This window comes from Mastomys coucha, chromosome X, assembly GCF_008632895.1.
Source record: "Mastomys coucha isolate ucsf_1 chromosome X, UCSF_Mcou_1, whole genome shotgun sequence".
In the NCBI taxonomy this organism is placed as follows: Eukaryota; Metazoa; Chordata; class Mammalia; order Rodentia; family Muridae; genus Mastomys; species Mastomys coucha.
In genome coordinates, this window is record NC_045030.1 from 135,665,589 (window position 1) to 135,687,997 (window position 22,409).

Consider the following 22,409-nt stretch of genomic DNA (forward strand, 5'->3'; position numbering starts at 1 on the left):
GCATATAAAATAAAATAATAAAAAGAAAAGGGTTAAAAAGATTATGGAGCTGGTTTAAAACCTAAGAGTCAAAGTTGGGCAAACAGGGCTCTGAGATGTTTAATGTTGTTCCTGGAACACAGCAGACCCAGGTGTATTTTCCACTACCCTTGTGATGTTGGAGGAAGGCTAAGATCTCAGGGTTAGGGGCCAAAGAAGTCATCAGTCCTGTACAAGGAACTCCTGTGAATGCAAGCAGTCTGGAACCATATAGCAGCTTCCGAGCTCTCTGTCTCTGTTGGGTGTGTTAGCTGGGCTAAAGGTGCTGCTATCATCACATGGTAGAAAGTTTTTACACCCCTTCCTAATCACTGAATCCTATTGCCACAGATGGGTGTAATTTTTAGCTCTTTTTTTTTGCCCTGGTTTCCATCCATCCATTCATCTATCCATCTATTCATCCATTCATCCATCACTTGATTTTGCCTTATTTTATAGTTTGGCTTCCAATGCATGGGCTCAAGTGATGTGTCCCCCCCCAACCCCCCAACCTCCCCAGTTGCTGGGACTTATGGAACGGTGTTACCTTGGTCAGCTGGTTGCTCTTTTTAGAAGGTTTCACAATGGGCTTGGGTCTTCTTATGGAAACTGGTCATGTAGAACCTGCTCTTGATGGAATGGATGGGAAAGGGAATGGGATTTTCCCAGCTTCGGTTTATGATCTGACAGTTTCCTTGTATTGTGAGCACTCACTCCTTAATGTGAGGGATTATCCAAATGTGCACCAAGAACAGGAAAGCTCAAGTCCTAAATGTGTGAGCTGTGAAGTTTGCATGGCTATAGACTCCTCTGTCCATCCTGTGTAGGAGAAGTGGGTAGCAAGAGGCTTACCAACAACCTCTGCTTCTGGAAGCCTATGTCCGTTATGCCCCCCCCACCCCCCATCCTGGGTCTGCAACTCTGAAAGCTGCTCATTTTCCTGAGCACATGGGAAGCAGAAGTGCTGTGATGCAAGTGCGATTATCTGGTCATGAGTATCTGCTGACTCAGTCTGGGGAGGCTTTTGAATGAGAGGAGATGAAATTTCAGCTGTGCCGCAGGGAGCGGAGGTACACTGCTGGATGGAGAAAGGACGATAGGCCAGGTGTGAGCCAAGGTAGGTGAGGCAAATGTGGGCGTGGGTGAGGGTAAGAATTAGGACAGCCTGACATGTGATCATACCATTGCAAGACTGAGGTCACGTTGACCTTTGGGCCACATGGCATTAGGATAATTCTGTAGTCTGGTGGCACTCTCTTTTCTAGATCCCACCTATATTTTATTATACTCTCTGAATTGAATATTTTTGAAGTCGTTAATATAAGTATTGAATTTTGAATAGCATGCCTTCCTTCAGTAAGCCTCACATATCTGTAACTGCTCCGAGGCTGTGAGATGGATTTGTGTTGAACCTGTTGCCTGCCTGCCTGCCTGCCTTTCTTAACTTCCTTAACTTCTTCCCTTCTTCCCTTCTTTCTTTCTTCCTTCCTTCCTTTCTTTCTTTCTCTTTCTTTCTTTCTTTTTCCCTTTCTCTCTCTCTTTCTCCCTTCCCCCCTCCCTTCCTTGCCTCCCCTCTGCCTCTCTTCCTGTCTCTTTCTGTGACTATTTCTTTGTGTTTCTGTCTGTCTCTCTGACTGTTTGTCTCTGTCTCTGCTGTCTCTGTATCTCTGTGCCCCTCTCTCTTTCTCTCTCTCTCTCTCTCTCTCTCTCTCTCTCTCTCTCTCTCTCTCTCTTGTTAGTATTAAAGACTGAACCTAGGGTCTCATGCTTTGAAGACAGGCATTTTGCCACTGAGCTGTACCCACAGCCCCAACCTGTTGTACTAACAGGTTGTATTAACACTGTTTTCCCCCCTGCTCATCAGATGAGCTTTTGTGGAACCTGAGTGATTTGGAATTGTAGCTCAACTTAGAGTCATAGAGAGTGTTCAAAAGGAGCAGCTTTTAAACACTTGCCATGGAGGTGGCTGGTTTGGAGCTTAGCTTTGGACTCATTACCAAGAAAGGTGTTTAGAAAATGGCCTCTGCCCTGGGCAGCATAATTAAGACTTGGCTTTGGCAAGGGAGAAGAAACTGTACAGATGAATACCATGCATTTAGCATGGAAGGAGACTAGACACCTAGAAGATTGCTAAGAAATTTTCAGGGAAACCATTTCCTCTTTGGTATGATACTCAGGTACCTGCTTTCCTAAGACCTAATTAATTGTCTGGAACCTGCTCATATTCACAATACATTCTTTCCTTAATGCCTCGTGGAGTGAGGGACCTTTCTAGTTTATTACAGAATTCTCTTCCCCTTCCATGTCCACAACATAAACTGTTTTCTTCTCCACATATGCATAATTAGTGTTGTCTTCTACAAATCTCCTGGCAAAGTGCTTTGTGAGTAGGGATTGTTCTTTTTTCTTCTTTTCTTTCTTCTGTGTAGCTAGCTGTGTGTTAGTTAAAACACAAAAGATGATGGGTATGCATCATCTTTAGGAAAAGAAAAGGCTATCACTCGGACAACTTATCCCATCTTGAGGAAGCAAAGTATGGAGGACTCTTTTCTGTTATGTATTTGAAAAAAATGACAATAAAAAAAGGGTAAAATGTGCTGAAGGAATGAAAAAGAGGAGATGTTCCATTTTTAGAGAAGTAGTGTGTGCTTCTTGTATGGAAAATTGAAACATTTCATAAATAAATGAAACAGATAATTCCTGTTAGTAGGATAATATAATTTTCTTCCAGTCTTTGTTATGCATCCACTCAAAAATCATGACTATTCTCTTTATGCTTTGTAATGTTTTAAAAGCTAATAGGCTAGACATGGTGGTACATGCCTAGAACACCAACCAAGGAGGTAAAATCAGGGGGATCAGGTTGTATAGCAAGCTCAAAGCCGGCCCTGGGCTATATTAGACCTTGTCTCAAACATACAAACAAACAAACAAAAAAGGAAAACAAAACAAATGGTAGTAACCACAATTAGTTCTGTATTTTAGTAAATATACTATAGTTGTTTCCCTATCTTATTAAAGCTTCTTTAGAAATTATTTCTAATGGCCATATAAATATCTATTATTTGGATAAATAATATATCATACTATAGTTAAAATAATATAATGAGTATATAAACAGCATCCTATTAATTCAGCATTTATCTTCTTTGGCTAGATAGATATTGAAAGAGTCTTGAGTAATGCAGAAATTTCACGACCTGGGCTTCTGGTCTTTGTTTTTTGATCCTGAGTGAAGATGAAACCCTCAGCTTCCTTTCCTTCATTTGGGAAGAATGTATTGATGTGACTCACTCCTTGAATGCTGGAAACAATTAGAGCTGACTCGTGGAAGTCTTTTAGCATGGACTAAGTACTCAATAAGTGTTAGAGAGAATACATAGCATTACCCTTCTCTTTAGCCTCCACCTCACTCTTAGACTTTTAGTTCGAAAATTGCTTTCATTTAGATAAGTACAATTGCAGAATGAAAATTACTTGCAGCTAAGGAGCCTCTTTTACTAGTTGAACATTTTCCAGATGGAAGCTTATGTCAATGTTCTGGAACCTTTGCACTTAGATGTTCCCCATTTGGTCCAGAATAAGGTAGTGGGGAGCCCACTGGCTGCAAGCAGGTGAATGATCTTTGTACCCACAGGCAAAGCCACCCAGACTTTTCTCCTCTACCTGTCAACCTTTTAAAACATCTTCATGTGTTTTTTTTAATGTTCCATTTTTTGTTCTGAATATTTTTGAAACTTTCAAAGAAGTTACCAGAACAGAATTAACATATACAAGTCCTGATTGAGATTTAGCATTTGTTATGCTTTCTGATGTGAATCCTAACATCCAGATCAATGTAGCATTCCTTGCTATATGATGGGCATGTACTGTGGGACCTAACATAACTGACCAAAATGGTGTGCTCTCAGATGCTGACTTTAGGGAAACAGAAGGCCAGTGTAGAATAGAAGGTCCCTGTAGTCTCTTACAATAGAAATAGGTCTGTTTTTATCTGTAATACAAATTGTAGAAAGTAAATCTTAACATATCTGGTCAATGGAAAGAGAATGAACTTATATTTTTGAATATGATAGTGTAGAAATGTCCTGTGAACTAAAAGAATATAGAACCAATTTAAGTGCCCTTAAATTTAAGAAAAATGATGAAAAGCATGATACACACATATCATGGGAAACCACTCAGCAACAAAGAGGATTAGATTACTGATACAATCAACAGCATGGTTAAATCTCAAAGACATTTTGTCTTTCTCAATAGGCCATATACAGCAGTATAAAAACAGATGAGGCGGATCTGCATGTATTGACAGCGATATTTAGAATAAGCTTTATTGAATAAAAGTGTAACTTGCAAGAACTATTATCATACAGTATTTGTGATTTCATATATGTAACTGAACCATAAAACAATACTGCATATAGTTTGTGGGTACATACAAAAAATATATATAAAATACAATAAAAAGGGTTTTCAGATTGCAGTTCTTGTTGGTAGGAGTATGGCAGACAATACTATTCAGAAAGGGTATACAGAGAGCAATTGCTGTTCTGTATTTTCTACCAGGTGGCCAGTCAGGTGTAGCTAGAAGAGAAGCTGAAGAGAACAAAGTGTATTTTATTTAAAGGATCTAGTACTCCAAGTAGAACCACATGGAAAAGACGTCAAGATGAAGCAGTCAAGAAGAAGGCAGGGGCAAAGGAAATGTTTAGACCATTGCTATGGAGTTGTCTTTGGGAAGGCAAGATGAGGCAGGGCTGGGTAAAGGGTTCAGGATTGACTCGCTTGAATCCTTTCTATAAGCTCTAACTTTAGGGATAGATTTTAGTTGCATGGCACCTGATCCTGGGATGGCTAAGGTGGAGGAATGTACATAGAGGAAACACAGCTGTGGACTGGTTAGGTTATATATCAAAGACCTGCCCACAACTGAGCCCTTCTGTTTCTAAGATGGACTCCCTAAAGGGGCATACATTCTTTAGTCAGAAATGTAATGGTGTGTGCGTGTGTGTGTGTGACTGCATGAGTGTATGAGTGTGTAGAAATCAGGGCTGCATATACACATACATAAATAATTAAAACACTGAAAATAACTCAGACAGCTCTTCCTGATTATAATACAAATAGCAGCTAATGAACTAATGATACAGGACATATGTAATCCTCATGCCTTGCATGAAGATGAGTACAGTGGCAAAAATGCAGGTTTGAATCTTGACTGACCCTTGTGATCTTGGGCAAGTCATCAACTATTTGAAGTTTTGGTTTCCTCAGTTACGAAATGAAGATGATGATCATTATTATAAAAACAAGGTAAGCAGGGCATGGTGGTGTACACCTTTAATTCCAACACTTGGGAGGAAGAGGCAGGTGTATCTTTATGAGTTCAAAGCCAGCCTAGTCTACATAGTAAATTCCAGGACAGCCAGAGCTATATTGTAAGGCTTTGTCTGAGAAAAACAAACAAGACAAAACAAAAACCTAGGCAGATTGAATTAGAAGATATACTTAAATACTTTAGCCCAGTGATTTTTCACATCTTTAATATTTTTTTATTATTTATACAAGTCCTTTTTGTATTAAATATAAGAATTTTCTCTTTACCCTCTGCCCACATACTTTGTATAGCTGAATTTTGAGAACTCCAAACAAAGCTTGCCTTTATATGGAATTTTTTTTTAATCTTGATATCAACTTTTTCTTATTTGTATTGTCTTTACTGCATTGGAATCTACTCTCTCATCCTTATATCTAACTGGTCTTACACAAATACCATCTTACCCTTGAGGTCAATGGAAAAAAGCCTGACACCAGATTTTAGTGGTCCATGGATCATCCCTGTGGCTTTTTCTCTCCCAGCATGGATTTATGCTGTGGCTGTCATAGAAGTGGCAATGTTAGGCCAGAGTCAACTTTACTAAAGACCTAAAATCAGTTTTCCAGAGCACAGGGTGTCTGGCTAGCCTTTTTGAACACTCAGCTGCTCAGCCTGAGGTAAAAGGACTTGGGCTGCTTCAGGCTGTCTACGACGCATACTAAGCTGTGTGTCTAGAGAGTCATTCTAAAAATCACCCGAGGGCAGATGATACAGGAGGAGGTAGAGAGATGCCTGAAACCAAAGGAAGGGCAGAGGTGCATCTTAGACTTCTCTGGAAGAGAGGGACACACTGAAAAAGGGCAGCAAGGATGATGGGAGTTTGAACTCTGATGTCAGGTAGATCTGGGTATGAGTCTTGTCACTAACTGGGTCACCTTTTTTTCTAAATGAACCTGGTTTCCACATCAAAATGATGGAAAAGTCACAGTGCCTATTTAGAAACTTGCTATCAGAATTAAACAGTTAATTTCATACTTCCCTGAATATATTAGGTATACATTGTCACCATCATTGAGGCCTGGGTGACAAAGAATAGCAGGAAGAAATAGATTTGCAGGCATGAAAAGCAATCTCAGGGCTTCTGTACTGTCCTGTGACCTGCACTTGAACTTAGTTGGCCACTTTGGTGAGCTATAAGAGAGGAGCCAAATGTCTAGGTGCAGGTATTTAAATGCGTGATGCTGTAACACAACATTGGCATCTACAGAGTTCTTTGAATACCACATAGCTGAGTTAAAGAAACAACGGCAAAAATACTGTCATTACGTTTTTTCAGCTTACGACTTTTTATTGTGCCACATTTAGCCCAAGGGCCAAAGTTGGACATGCCTGGTAGGATCCTTCTTTAAGATATTCTGTTGTCCTAGGGTGTGTGTGTGTGTGTGTGTGTGTGTGTGTGTGTGTGTGTCAGTGTCAGAGGGAGAGAGAGACATACACACTGAGACTCAAAAGTCATCTAGCATCTTAGTCAGCTGTGTCTCATTTGGCTAGTGCCTTTACTGTTGTATGTCTGAGACTCACAGTTCTCGGAATAGTTGTTCGTGACCCAGCAAATCAACTTTTCTTCAGCAGGAACAAACTCATTCTTTGCCTCTCTCTCAAGTAAGAACCATGTGCCCAGAATGGTGAAGAAAGCTGCTTAAATCCCTCCACAGAGTCCTCACAAGAAGGGTTTGTTCCTGGGTTAATTGTTCTTGACTTAGTATGTGTAGTGTGCATTTTAATAAGCCTGGTAATGGGACTGGGAAACACTATGGATACTTGACGCTTCTCTCGTCTTCCATCCCTTTCTGTCCCCTCTTCTGTAATGTTAGTGGTGGAACCCAGAGCATTGTGTAGGTTAATCAAGTATTCTACCACCAAACTAGGATGCTAGCATTGCTTAGCTTTTAAGCTACTAGAATTCCTATATAAAAGAAATCAGAGGAAGCCTGAGGGTTCCCTCCTTTGCACCCCGTACCTTGAGACATCCGGGAAACAGTCTGTATCACACTGCAGATCCTGTCACCTTCTTTGCTGTGTGAAAAATACACTGACAAAAGGAACTTAAGGGAGAAAGGATTTATTTGGCTCACAATTCCATGGCAGAGTCTCTCGGTGTAGGGAAGTCAAGGTGACAGGTCCCTGAGAGAACTGGTCAGTTTATACCCACAGCCAAAAGCAAGGAGCAGTAGGTTAATACATTTGCATCTCTATTTTACACAGGCTAGGATCCTGGGCCTAGGGATTGGTCTTGCTCAGTCATGGTGGGTCTTTCCATCTCAGCTAACCCCAGTTTTGACAGTCCATCACAGGCGTTCTTGAGTAAACCTTACTCTAGATAGTTCCTCACGGGTGTTCCTGGATGCTTGCCTCCTAGATGCCAAGTTGAGAGTACCAACCCTTACAGACAGCTCCCAAGCCTTTTCTGTCTAGGTCTTTGGCCGAAAGACTATCTGTGCCTCTGTAAACAAGCAGCCATTCTAATTAATAAACAGGCTTCTATAGTAATAGTGAGCGCTTATGCTTTCTAATTAATAAACAGGTATCTACAGTAATAGCGAGCACTTAGGTGTTGCACTTCCTGTTTTCAAATGCTACAGCAGTTAGAGTCATTGGTTGGGGTTGACTTAAGTGTTTAGGAAACACAGAGCTTGGTATACAATGAACTTTTGTAACCAAACTGTGTTCAGGAAGTGGAGATTCGGAGACAGTATGTGTTCCAGGTAATAATCATAAATATATACTTATTTTCATATTTTTGGCATGTGGGTGAGCTCTTGGGCTGTTTTCCACAGAGGGTCACTTCTCCCATGTGGCCTAGCTCAACCTCAAACATTTTTTTCTCCATTGTGACCTATTGATCTTCTTTCTCCTCCAGGTTACAGATGCACATGTTGAATGGAGCTCTTCTGGCATTGCTGTTTCCCGTGGTAAATACCCGGCTGGTAAGTAGTCTTTCCTAGCAATGCAACATCTAAATCAGGATATGATTACTCCTTTCTTATTCAATGTTTCTTCTAATTTGTTTCCATTAAGAGCATGTGATTTTCATATGTTTAGGATAATGCTGATGTTTGACACAGTCATGCCTGGAGTAAATAGAGGCTTGTGGGAAGAGTTTGTTATACTTCAGCTACAGCAAGGGTAAATGTCTGAGTCCCTCATTCTTGGTCCTGTCCCTGGAACCTTTGTACACTTTGCTTAAAAAGAGAGCCAGAGCCTTCACATTTGATGCCAGGCTTTTTTTTGTTACAGATTAATTTTTCCATAAAACCATTTTGAAACAATGAACCAGTCAGTAGTTTTAAGGTTCTGTTTTAAATGTAAGAATTCCAATGTACAGTCTATTAAAATTCAGCCCTAAAATGAAAACAAACAAAGAAACAAACAAACAAACAAAAAAAAAACTCAAAAAACCTCTTCCAGAGGTCCTGAGTTCAATTCCTAGCAACCACATGGTGGCTCACAACCATCTGTAATGGGATCTGATGCCCTCTTCTGGTTTGTCTGAAGATAGCTACAGTGTACTCATAATAAATAAATAAATAAATAAATAATTTTTTAAAAAAAATCCCAAAACTTTATATAGAAATTGGAGTGATTTGATGGAAAGAAATGGATCTAGGACCAAACCCTTAGGCTGAGACTTCTAGATGTTTTAAGGGGCACAATGATGATGCTAGGGGGCTTCAGAATGTGTCTATTTTACTAAGGAACTTCTTGAGCAAGCATATTTTTTCTGTATCCACCCATATACACTGGGCAGAGCAGGCCACTTCCTCTACCTTCAGGAGAAGCTGGAGCTACCTGGATGGAAGCACAGTAAATTGTCTAGACTCTTACATGTGGGGCTCTGAGAAATTAATGAGCCATTTATTGAAAGTCTAGGGATGAATTACAGATAAAGATGGGTAGTATGGTTTTATGTGACTTAAATTTGTCTTCTAAATGAACCTTATAGATTAACTCTTAAAGTAAAAAGTTTCTCTTTTGGATATAATTTTGTAGTTTACAGGGTCTTTGTGTGTGTGTGTGTGTGTGTGTGTGTGTGTGTGTGTGTGTGTTAGAGGGGGGTATATAGAACAGTTATTATAGCCTCTTGTTTCATAGAGGAATAAGTGGATTCAGGGTGTCACCTGAATTATAAGTAGCACTTTAGATCAGAGTCTGAGCCTCTCAATCCTAAAATGAGGCCACACACTGCCTCTTCTGAAAAATGTAGTCATTTTCTCTCCACAAATATTCCTCAATAGTATAAATTGGGCTATTCTAGATTGGCATAATATAACAGTAGAAATTAAAAGTGAAAAGTACACCTAAAGCAATGATTTTGGACCCTTTTCACTATGCTCTGGACTCATCAGCCAGCTGGGCTGTGGTTTTTAGCTCAGTACTAGAATATGACTAGCATATTCAAGGCCCTGGTGCCCGTCCCTGGTGCTATGAAACAAAGAAACTGGCAAATAAGAAGACGCTGGATCCCACTCTCTAGAACAACCGATTGGCAGGACAGTAGCAAACCAATACCCAAGTCATGCTCCTCATATTATTCCCAGAGAACCCATATGTTAGGCACTCGTAATTTCGTTAAGTTACTCTTAAGTGTGGAATTTAAAGTTTGGCCTGAAATTAAGCATCAGCTGGGTGTTGCTTGTTAGAAATGTTGGGGGTCAGGTCTCACCACAGATTTATTGTGTCTGAATTGACTTAGATGCTACCTTAGATGGCCTAGACCCTTTGCTCTAAGGAGCCCAAAGTACCTTCCTTGTGGACCATTTGGGCTTGTGTGAAATGAGAGGTGGCAGGCAGTACTGTTTCTGATTTCATGGGTAGCATATATTCTGATCAGTGTTCCCCTGTTGAGATGGCATGAGTGTGCACAGTTTACGTCATAGGCTTCTTGTTCTCATTTCTATGCCCCCTGTAATAGAATTTGCCTGACTTCACCTGCTAAATTCTAGCATCAGAACTCATGCCTTGGGCTTCCAAGTGTAGCTTAATGGGCAAATATGCTCCTCTGGTGTACAAGACCCTGGATTCTTTCCACAGCACTAAACAACCACAACAGGACACCCCTCCCTTAGTCTTCGGAACAGAGGGCATCATGTATCATAGAATGGCATGGATAACCCACATGAACAGACTAAATTTGTACTTTATAAAAATAAATTTGAGCTTGTACCCCTCTGCTCCTTCCTGGCCGTGGCTCAGGAATGTGGAACTGGAGTTGTCCTCTGGTAGGAACAGCTAAGGCCTGGGAAAGGACCCCCTGCTCTCTTGCCCCATCTCTCTCTCCTCACCTCATTCCAGCTCCCAGGAGAGACTGGGCGACAGAGAGCTACTAAATACATTTTCCTCAGCTCTCTCAGCTACCAGGACCTGTACAGCAGGTGAGGGCCCCTCAGAAAATCATTCCCTAAACTAATGGTGCCAGTGATTCTGAGTTTGAAGGTGACCAGTCCAGAGCTCTGGGCTAATCAGCCCCTGCCACTTGCAGATCTGTCCCCAGGGGAAAAACCCAGGATCCTTTTTCCTAGTAGTTTCTCAGAGCTCTTGACAGAAATTAAGACTACCTACCAGTGCACAAGTAGAAGAAGGAAAGCACCAAGAGGCCTGGTCACACACCTGAGGGCATTTCTCAATTGAGATACCATTGTTAATAGCAATTGAGTGGGTCTCGGCAGGTCTCCGGATGTTTTCCTAAGCCTGTTATCAGCATCTAGAGGGCCAGCAACCTCAGCAGCCCCAGGTGTGAGTGCCTGTTTTTGTTCCAGGAGCTGCTGTACCTGTTTTGCCGGAATGGGTTTAGTTAATCTTTACAGCTTTTGAGGCTAAGTTCAATTATCACCTCCTAGGTCTAGATGCTAGCAGAATTGGCTTCTTTCGGTGACTTCCTTTGGCATGAAGATGGCAGCCATCATAGGTTTATTGTTCTGATTTCTTAGTGTGGTCAACTCTTTATGAAGACATCCCTCACATTGCGTCCCAACTCATTCTAGTAGCCTACTTTCACCTTAATCTCTTCTTTAAATCTCTGTCTCCAAATATACTCACATTCTAAGATATAAGGGATTAGATCTTTGACGTATAAAGTACTTGGTGGGGTCCATGACACTTGTACTATCTTATACAGATAACATTGTTTCTTCCCTGACACCCTTGGATTTTTTTTAATTTCCCTGGTTTCTTTCCTCCACCCTTTCCCCCCCTTTTCTTCTTTTCTTCCTCTCTTTCTCTCCCCTCATCTCTTTCTTTCCTCCCCCTTGTCATGTTCTGTTACAAGAAGACACAGTGCTTTCTAAACCAATGTTTATCAAGAATATGTAGCACTTTACCTGTTGCTGAAACTTTTTTTGTGGGCTCTTTTAAGAAGTGATTCCAGCCACCCTAGTAAATTTTTACACCCCCCCCTTTTCTAAAATAAAGCTGTACAAAGCTTATATCTCCTCTGCACCAGTCTTTTCAATCGGTATTGGTCTGGCTCTTTTCGTGCAGTTGAGGTACCTCTTGAGCAACTTTGGCCTTTAGGGCAGTTGGTCAGTTCGGATTGACTTCAAATGAGACACAGGAAAGCTAGAACTTCGTAATTAGACCTGATGATCCAATTAGGCAGGCAAAGCAGCTCTGACTTCTCTTTTGCCTTTCCTTCTTGGCCCTTTATCTTCTTAATCTTTTTTTCCTCATTAGCAATGATGAGGAAGCAAGAAAAAGAACTAATTAGTGCTGCACCCATCCCGAGACATATATACACTCGCATACATAAAGACAGTTTGAGAGGGAGTTGGAGAGAGTCGCTTGCCACAGTCTGCTAAAGGACTTGAGGTCATCAGTGAATTTCTGTGTGAATTCTTCTGTCCTCTGGCTGATTGGCACCAGGATTTGCAGACCAGCTAGAAAGTGTCCCACCTTCAGTTCAATGGGTTTCTCTGTCTTCAAAGCTGACAGCCTAAAAGAAGGACCTCTATTCCAATGGACCAGGTTATAAGTAAGTGCTCTTTATAGCTAGGATCCAGTTGAAGATGAAGCATCTTCAAGGCAGTTTGCAGTAGCATGTCCTTTTGCTACTTAGAGGAAACACCTCATGGGGACACTGGTTATGTTAGTCAGGTTCTCAAAGCTTGTGTAATTTGATTTCATCTTCTAGTAGGGAGAGTTCCTTATTTCTTCCCTTCCTCCCCTTTCCCTCCCTCCCTCCCTCCCTCCTTTCTGCCTTCCTTCCTTCCTGATATCCCAGGCTTCTTTTTTTTTTTTTATTAGATATTTTCTTTATTTACATGTAAATTTCTCCATTCTCAGTTTCCCCTCCAAAAAACAAAGGAACAAACAAAAACAACAAAAACAAACCCCTGTTGCCTCCCCCCTCCCCATGCCTGCCACCCCACCCTCTCCCACTTATTGGCCCTGGCATTCCCCTACACTGGGGCACAGAACCTTCACAGGGCAGAGGTCCCCAGGCTTCTTTTTTTTAAGAAGAAAATGATGAGTGATTGGCTCATGACTAGTGACATCACTGAACTTCATCTTTCCTCCAGCTACCTCCCCCAACACTTCCTGACCTTCACCTTTTGTGCTTTCTATCCGTCATCAGTAAAAGAACTTAATCCCCAAACTCTGGTGGTATAGCCTTCAGATTCTCTTTATCTCTCCTCTCCCCTATTCTATCTGCCTTCTCATGCCCCTGAGCATGGCTGATGTCTCAGTTTGAATGTATAGGAGAGACCAGAGCGTGACAGGGACAGAGGGAAAGGCTTTGTCCTTCTGGAAAGAGACCTAAGAGTAGTGCATGATGAAGTGGGTGCCCTCAGAGCTTGGAGCACCGAAACTGGGCCCTTAAGGGCAGAGGAAAGGATAGAGGCCTCCCTGAGAAAGGAGGCCCTGAAGCTTCATACTGCTCTCACTGGGAGTAGTTTATTTGATTGTTTGCTCTTCCGGCAATTACAGAACCACCTTCTGTAGTTCAAGCTGCTTGTGGATGATGCTGATCGGCAGGGTAGGCTTTGGACACTCTAGGAACATGTTATCTAGGTTCTTTTTTTTTTTTTTTTTTAAATGTGGCTCTTGGCTCTCCTCTGACTTCTCTTGTGGGCCTGCATTAGGGATCTCTACTTTGTACTTCTTGTGAAGGATCTCATTGTTGACCTTCTCCACCCTCAGCCCCAGCAGGAGCCATAGCTGATGCTTGTTCTTGTAAGGGAGCTACAGGAGGGCCTCAAAGTGGCAGATCTGGTTGAACCTTTCCAAAGACAACACTTAGGGTGATCCCTCCATCAGCCTGAGTGTACCCCAAGGTGACCCTCTTCTGCTTTAGCATCTTGGCAAATTGCTGTAGTTCTTTCTGTAGGTCTTTCATGTCTAGGGGTTCCTCAGGATTTGACATCACCCTCTCTCTCACCTTTACCTGTCAGGGATGGACAGACAGTACAGGACTCAGGGGAAGGCCCATTTAAGTTGCTCTCTACTCCAGCTCTTGCCTGGCCCTCAGGCTTCAAAGGGTCCAGGCTAACTTGGAGCAGTTGGCCCACTACAAATTGAGGTCCACAGTATGCCATCCCTCTCCAGAATTCCTACAGTTGAAGAAGTGGGGGAGTTCCCTACATTTCCAAGCCTGGCCACACCTCTGGCTTGATTCTGGGACCACGCAGAGGGCTTTGGAAGCTTTGAGGTCTGAAGGTCCACCTACCCTGGCTCCATGCCCTGGTGGGAGTGAGAAGGCCAGTTCTGAAGCCAGGTACTGGGCTCATGTTACACCCTCAGCCCTCTCTGCCTGCTCTTTTTGTCTTTTAAGGCCCATGGTAGTTTCTTCTCAGTGCAAGGTGTTCTGAGCTGCAGAGACTGGGCCTAAGAAAACAAGCTTGAGACACTCTATCAGCCCTTTGCCGGGTAGAAAACACTAGCCTAGCTTGTGTCTGTATTTGCAGACCTCTGTCTTCTACTCAGATTATGGTAATGATCCCTTTCATCCAGCTCCTTTTTCTCCAAGTCCCGAAGTCTCCAGGGTATGATTATCTCATTATCAAATTTTCCCATTATTGTGCATCTTTGTTGATCTATTAGATTCATTTCCTTTTCCACCCCTCCCGCCTTTGCCCAGTTCCTCTTCTCTCCGGGTGGTTCTTTTGAAGTTCTCCCCACTCTCAGATTCAACAGAATTGTTGAGTAGTGCTTCTGTCTAGTTAGGACTGCACCCCAGCATTCAGAAACATTGTCTCAGTGTTCCTGGGATGCGCTTTTCTGCTGGCGGTACCTTGTCCCCATGTGGGTTGCTGGGACAGCTTTGCTGTCATCAATGCAAATAGGCTTGAGAATCCCACTCTGCTAATTGGCACATTGAAGTGTGCTAATTGACCTAGAAGAGTTATTTATGTGACTGACAAAATTGAGCTGTTTTCTAAAAGTTACAGTTTGAATTTTAGACTTGAGCTGGGGACAGAATATCCTTTCAGTTTCTTGAGGGTACTTAAAATATCAAAAGCTTGATTTCAAAAGAGGTCTTAAATTACTGAGGCATCGACTGAGGCAAAATTGTGACTTCCCCTTCTACAAAGGATGATGTGCATTGAATTAGATAAATGCCATGTGTCTGGGACATGGAGTCTGTTGAAAAGGGACCGAGTTTAGGCAAATTCTAGGAACTGTCCTTATATTTGGGTTACAAGTATAATAGTGCTTACTAAGAGACCAGTCAGAAGACTAGAAAACAGGGAAGTCATTTTCCTCTACTGTCAGTACTATCACCCCAGAAGTAAATTCTGTTAAAGGCTCATGTATCTGTGTTTTCACACGTCTTTCTTGCTCATATCCTGCAGATAAAGATTTTCATAGGGTTTTTTTTTTTTTTTTGGTTTCCTAGATTATTTGAAATTAAGTTTCTTGCCCACTTGAGATTTTATTATAAACCACTTTCCAATGTACTTTTCCTTTAACCTGAAACCAGGCAGTATAATCTTATTAGGTACACACATACTTCTTTTCCATTAGCTGCTTGATGGCTTTGATGACTGGGTTGGATCAAATGTGGTCAGTATTCTCTGTGAGGGTGGTGAGGGTGGACAGTGTTTTTTGCTTTCTGCCTAATCCTTGCAGGACTTTATGCTTAGAACACCATAGATAACCACAAATAAGAATGATTGAATATTCCGAGCCTGGGAATATAGGCCTATGTGAGGCTGAGGCATGAGGACCACATGTTTAAAGGCTGTTGGCTTATATTCTGATTCCAAAGCTAGTCTGAGCAGTTTAGTGAGACCCTGTCTCAAGATAAAAATTAAAAAGAAAGTTGATTCAGAGGCAGAATGCCTGGTTCACATGTGGGAAGCCCTAGGTTTAAACCCCAGTACAAAAAAAAAAAGCCCTCATGACATTGGAAGGCAGCATGTTGGTAGAAACATAGTAGAGACTGGCAGGGGAAATTGGAGATAGGTATGATCATATTCATCTCTAAAATTTTCAAATATTTTAAAAAGAAAAGGATAAAAAGAATCCATCATCAAATCTTCCATAATATTGAAGGAAAGTCCAGAGGTTTCCTTCTTGTGTCCTGAGATCTGGGATTTGAAGAAACAAAGGTGCTGAAGTTCTCTTTCCAGCCACTTAAAAGCCTGTTTATTTCTGCCATTATAATGAAAGACAAAGTCTTGTTACCAAAAATGCATGCAATACAGTGAAACATAAAAATCACCACCAATGTACAGCTAGTTTTCCCCATAGATTAAAAATAAGAAGGAGCAAGAGGCCATTATCTTGTGTGAGTGTGTGTGTGTGTGTGTGTGTGTGTGTGTGTGTATGTGTACTATATATGTGGCTGTGTTAGAGATTAAACTTCATTTATTCTGACAAGGGTAGACATAATAGGCAATGAACCTTTGAGCTACATCCCAGAACTTGGTTTCTCTGTTGTTGTTCTTCTTATTTTGTAATAAAATTTTACTCAGCAGACCAGGTAGGCTTGAATTTGGGACCCTTTTTTTTTTCAGCCTTCTTAGTAGCTAGGATTATAGGCTTGGACAACCTGGCTTAGATATATGATTTCTTTTTCTATAAGTATAACATATGTATAGTGCAGAAAAAAGGAAAATGCAGACAAATACCCAAATCAAACTGAAATTATGGGGCAGTAATGACTGCTAATATTGTTTGCTGCATGTTCTAGAAGGGCCTTTCTGCCTCTGTAGATGTTAACAGGTCACAAGTGCCCTCTTTGGAGCCAGCTTGTCTGTGGATTTCTAGTCAGTTCCGATGTGTACAGCCACAAGACCTTGCATAAGGCAGTGGCCTCACTGTCCTCATTAACTTATCTGTAGAAGTTATGCTGTTCTGAGTGATCACGTGAGGCACACAATTAGCTGAGCCTACACCACAGGAAGCAATGGAGAAGCACCCCATGGGGTGGGGCTACTACTATTGCTAATATTATCTTAAAATGTTTGAGAAGGGCTCCTGTTAGTATGCTGTTTTTGATGTTATTTCTGCAGAGCTTTGGCCTCCGCTCCTGGAGTTGCTCAGCATCATGAAGGGGGCTTTGTTTCTGAATTAGCCTTGCTGAGAGAGATTAAAATTCCCTGGCAGGGATTCTTGTCCATTTATTTATTTATTTATTTATTTATTTATTTATTTATTTATTTATTTATATTTGGTTCAGAGGCAGTATGTTTGAATAGGAAACTGGCCAGCCCTTCCCACTCTCTTCCCTTCTGAAGGTAAATTAGGCCCACTCCTGCCTGCCTGTCTGCCTGCCTATCTGTCTCTTTCTCTGTCTACTTCAATTCCTCCCTCTCTCCCCTCCTCCTTCTAAAACAAAATAGACCTATTTGGTAGGTCAGCAGACCCAAGCCAGAGGCTGAGAAGCCTATTCAGGGCCTGGCACAATGGGAGTCACATGTGAGCCTGCTTGCCTTCTGAACTTCAAGGTTCCTTCAGAGCCTTGGCTCTGTAGAACACAGTCCTCTCCAATATCTTTGCTCTTCATGTTGAGCTACTATTCCAAATGTTGATTTTGGGGGGGGTGGGTTGGTGTTGGTATAGCATCTTACATATCCTAGGTTGATCTCACGCTCACTATGAGTTTAGAATCCATTCTCCCATCTCACCTCTCAAGAGCTGGGGTAGTAGCCATATACTAGCTACTACACCTAGCTAAGAGATACTTCTTTGTGGAATAAAAGTATTATTTCCCAGGTTACTTTCTTCTTTCCAGTCTATAGATTGCTGGGTATCAACCCTGACTGCACAGTTCAGATTTCCAAAGCTGTTTTCAAAATGTACGAGTGGAGAAGCTGGGCTGTGGCTCAGTTGGACAAGTGTTTGCCTAGCAGGCACGAAGCCCTGCTTTTGATCTCCTGTACTCCAGTCAAAATAAATAAGGAAACAGCGGCAAAACATGACACAAGCCCTTAAACCTGATGCTCCGGACAATCATATGTTTGTGGTCATATGGAGCTGCGTCATGTGTTCAGAGTCAGCCTGGGATACATGAGATCCTGTCTCACAAACAAAACAAAGCAGCACACCCATGACTGATGGCTAGTCTAGTGAGCAGCCAGGGGATCTGTGTTGTTTTAGTCCCACATTATCTCTGACTGGAACTTGGGTCTTGAGAACATTTTATTTCACCAAGTAGGATTGGTGATATCTGTTCTTTGTACATCATAGGTATGGCATAGAAGAAAAAAAAATATTAGGGATAAGAAAAGAACAGCAGGTAGAAAGGGAAGGGCTTTGGAAAGTTGAGAATATCATGGAAAGGACTTCCTGTCCTCCTGTTCTCTCTCATTCAGGAATATTTTTGGAACAGGGAATTAATTGAGATATAACTTATATACATAATAAATGCATCCTTTTAAAGTATCCATCAAGTGGTTTTTAGTGTATTTGGTGTTATGCAACCATCACTTCTGCTTGATTTTAGATGGTTTTTCATCATCCATCCTCCAAACCAAGCTCTGTACCTGGTACCATTCACTGTTTCCCATCTCTAGACTCTGGCATTAGGAATCAACTTTCAATCTCTATGGGTTTGCCTATCCTGGATATATATAGATTAAATCCTATAATTTTTTGCATGTTTTCATTGAAGACATTTTTAAGGTTCATCCATGCTATAGCATGGGTTAGTACTTCATATTTGTGAGCATATAATATCCTTTTGCAGGATACATGATGTTTCAATTAGATATTCAGGCATTGGTGGTTTTTTTTTTTTTTTTTTTTTGGTTTTCTTGGGTTGTAAATCTGCACCACTGTGTCTGGTGATAGAAGGTTCGCAAGATGGAACATATGTATTTTTCAAGATGGTTTTGCCATTTCTGGGACACTTGTTTTATCATGTAATTTTTGCAAAGCAGCCAATAGAGGTTTTGATAGAGATTTTATCGAATGTAGATTAGTTAGAGAAGTTTGTGCATCTTAACAACATTAAATCCTGCAATCCATAAACATGTCTAAGTGTCCAGTTATTTAATTTTCAGTGATATTTTGTGGTTACTTAGTATAGGATATATATTTCCTTTGTTAAATTTGTTCCTATGTATTTTACTTTTTTTTTTGTTTGTTTTTCAAGACAAGGTTTCTCTGTAGTTCTGCATGTCCTAAAACTTGCTATATAGACAAGACTGGTCTTGAAGCCACAGAGATCTGCCTGCCTTTGTCTCCTGGGTGCTGGGATTAAGGCATGGACTATCATGCCCAGCTTTTTTGTAAATGGAATTTTTGGTTTTGTTTGTTTTTGAGACAGAATTTCACTGTGTGGCTCTGGCTATCCTGGAACTCACTCTTATAGACCAAGCTGGCCTTGAATGTAGAGATCCACTTGCCTCTGTCTCCCAGATGCTAGGATTAGAGATGAGCACCACCACCACCTGGCACGTAAACAGAATTCCTCACTTTATTTTAACTATTTATTTTATGTATGTGAGTACACTATTTCATGTGTGTGAGTACACTGTCGCTATCTTCAGACACCCCAGAAGAGGGCATCGGATTCCATTACAGATGGTTGTGAGCCACCATGTGGTTGCTGGGAATTGAACTCAGGACCTCTGGAAGAGCAGTCACTGCTCTTAACCACTGAGCCATTTCTCCAGTCCCTTGACTTTATTTTAGATTACTTACCACTACTTTGTAGAGATGCAGCTCAAAAAATCATACTGCTTTTGTATCCTCTCACCTCTTAAGAACTCACTTATTGCCCCTAATTTTTTATCTGTGGGCTTCTGAATTTTTTCTGTGACAGAATCATGTCACCTGTAAATAGAAATAGTTCTACTTCTTTCTTTCCAATCAGGAAACATTTTCTTATTTTCCTTGTTCACTTGTGCCCAGCTCTCCTAACTGTTAAACTAGAAGTAGCAAAGGTAGGCAGACACCCTCCTATCATTCCTGTAGAGATGTGCTTTTTCAAGGGACATCATAGTAAGGCTTGCAGGACACTAACTTTAAACAGTGGAGGAAAGAAGTCAGCAAAAGCAAGTGTTTGAGGCTTGGTACAAGGACCGTAACCCTGTGTTAGATGTCTGTGTTAGGTTCCTGTGGCAGACATGAAGTCTGTGAGATAACCATCTTATAAAAAGAGGCAATCGTTTGGCTCATAAGTTCAGCAGTGTGAGTTCTCGTGGCTGTTTGGCTCTTTTGCTGTTAGGCCTCTGGCAAGGCAAAGCACCATGATGACAGTGTCACGATTAATATAGATCTTCACTTTGTCGTGACCACCCACCATAAACTTATTTTCATTGCTGCTTCATAACCATAATTTTGCTTCTGCTATGAATCGTAATGTAAATATCAGATAAGCAGGATCTCTGATAGGCAACCCCTGTGAAAGAGTCTTTCGGTCTCCCAAAGAGGTCACAACCCACATGTTGAGAACCACTACTTTCAGCTCACCTCCTAAAGATTCCACAACCTCCCAGTACCATCATAGTCAGGTAAGTAAGCCTTGAACTCGTGAGACGTTGGAAGACTTATCTACAAATCACAAGTGATATATAGCCTGAAAAGCCTTACTCTTACATCTGCACTTCTGGACAAGTGTTGTCCCTGTCCTGTGCCCCCTGTTGTATGAGTACTGGGTAGGATGCTCTGTCCCTTACATCTAGGACCTAGAGCCAGGTGAATTCAGACTTGAGTACCAACCAGGGCTTCAGAAAGGTAAAGAGGAGAGAAGGCCCTTCCATGTCCTAGTACTACTTAGGAATGAATGGAAAAGACTTTGTGGTGGGATGAGTTAAGGTCCAAGGAACTGAACCAGGAAAGAGAAATGTGTGAAGCTAGGAAGCCCTAGAAAGCTATACAGATTAAAAACATGGATGTCTGGTATGCAGTATTGTCTGTCTGTGTTTTTTTTTTTTACTCACCATTTTAATTGTATGGATGTATGGGATACAGTATAATTTGATGAAGTGCACTAGTGGTATGTAAGGATCAAGTTGGTGCGAAGAATATTTATGTCTCAAATATTTAAAAACTTTCTGTCAGGTGCGGTGTCACATGCTTTCAATCCCAGCACTGGGGATACAGAGGCAGGCAGATCTCTGTGAGTTTGAAGCTAGTCTGGGTGTATATAGAGTGAGTTCTAGGATGCCAGAGTTATGTAGAGAAACCCTGCCTCAAAAAACAATCAAACAAACAAAAAACACTAAGAAAAATTTTATCTATTGTTTCATGATCATATATATTTCTGTGGTATACTTATTTAAATACATACATATATGATGTGTATTTAACATTTCCTTATCATCACTTTTTGTTTGGAGATTTATGTTATAGAAAATTTAAAGTATTTGTAAAAGGAGAGAAGATGTATTCTTGAGCATCTATCACCTGATTTCAACATTTGTCAACTTGGCTCATTTGTTGTTTCGATAGTATGCTTTACTCTCGTCAAGTCTAGCTTTAACCAACAAAAATCTAACACTGAATATTTTTTTAAAATGCATATAATTTTAGCTGAAGATATTTTATCAAATATCTAAAATATAGGGATGCATCCATATTAGCATACCACAAGCATACTTATAATAGCAATAATAATCTCTTAATATCATGAAATGTCTATTCAGCAGAACATATACTTTTGATCTAGTCAGGCTACTGTTCTGTGTTTTCTTCTTTAGCACCAATAACTTTCTCATAGCCAGCCTTATCTTGTAAAAATGATGAAAATCTTATGATTCTTAATTGTTCATTAAGGCTGAAGAATATAAGGTATATATTGCAAGCCTCACACACAGTAGTAAATGTTCAATAAAGATTACCCAAGGTTATTAGTACTTCCATTAAGGCGCTTTTGAGGATGATTTTGATTTATAATCAACAGTCATCCATAGAGCAGAGCAAAAGGGATTCTTTTTGAAAATGGTAGTAGAAATTTTCACAAAGTGCCTCCCCCCAAAAAAAACTGCCGAAGAGCAATCGTCTAAATTGAGAAGTAGATCTAGAAATAATTCAGTCCCTATCTGCTGTGTGTGGTCCCCTGCCTCCCTGTAGTTCCTGTTCACCATGGTAGTATGACGCAGATACTGAAAATTTCTCTTTTCCTGGAGGACAGAAGAGCATATAGGCCTGTGGGATGATAGTACTGGAAGCTATTTAGGGTAGGAAAGATCATCGCATTTGAAGGGGTGGGAGATCGCAGAGTGAAGCTCCATGCTCCCTCTACCCATGGACATGGAGTGCCCTCCTTGAGTCAGCCTGGCATGGAATTTCTGGATGAGAAACAGATTAACTGTTGTATTGTCCTTGGAAATCCCTCTTGCACTGAGATGGCCTGTTCTAGGCATCAGCTGAGAGCTTTTTAATAAAAATGAAGCCCAAAGGAGAAATGATAAGGTATCTGATTTTAACCCAAAGTGAGAGAGCAGCAGATGTTGCATTCTGTCTGAGGGTCTGAGGGAGAAAAAGCAATTAGCAGCTGCTACTGATTTAGCAACAGACACCTGCTAAATGAAAATCTGTAAACCCGGCCAGGCTTGGCACCAGAAGCGTGTACACTGCTTCTCAAGCATTTCTGGGAATTGTAAATTATGCTGGCTTAAAATGG

General features: G+C 41.1%; 1 protein-coding gene across 4 annotated transcripts in view; it reads left to right on the forward strand.

Moving 5' to 3' along the window:
• The window catches only part of Tmem164 (transmembrane protein 164), a 150,239-nt gene that overhangs the window by 74,866 nt on the left and 52,964 nt on the right, over positions 1–22,409 (forward strand). For all 4 annotated transcript variants that reach the window (XM_031368821.1, XM_031368831.1, XM_031368826.1 and 1 more), the window contains one exon: positions 8,256–8,322. In XM_031368821.1, the coding sequence (XP_031224681.1) occupies positions 8,256–8,322 (67 nt within the window). The remainder of the gene's footprint in view (positions 1–8,255; positions 8,323–22,409) is intronic.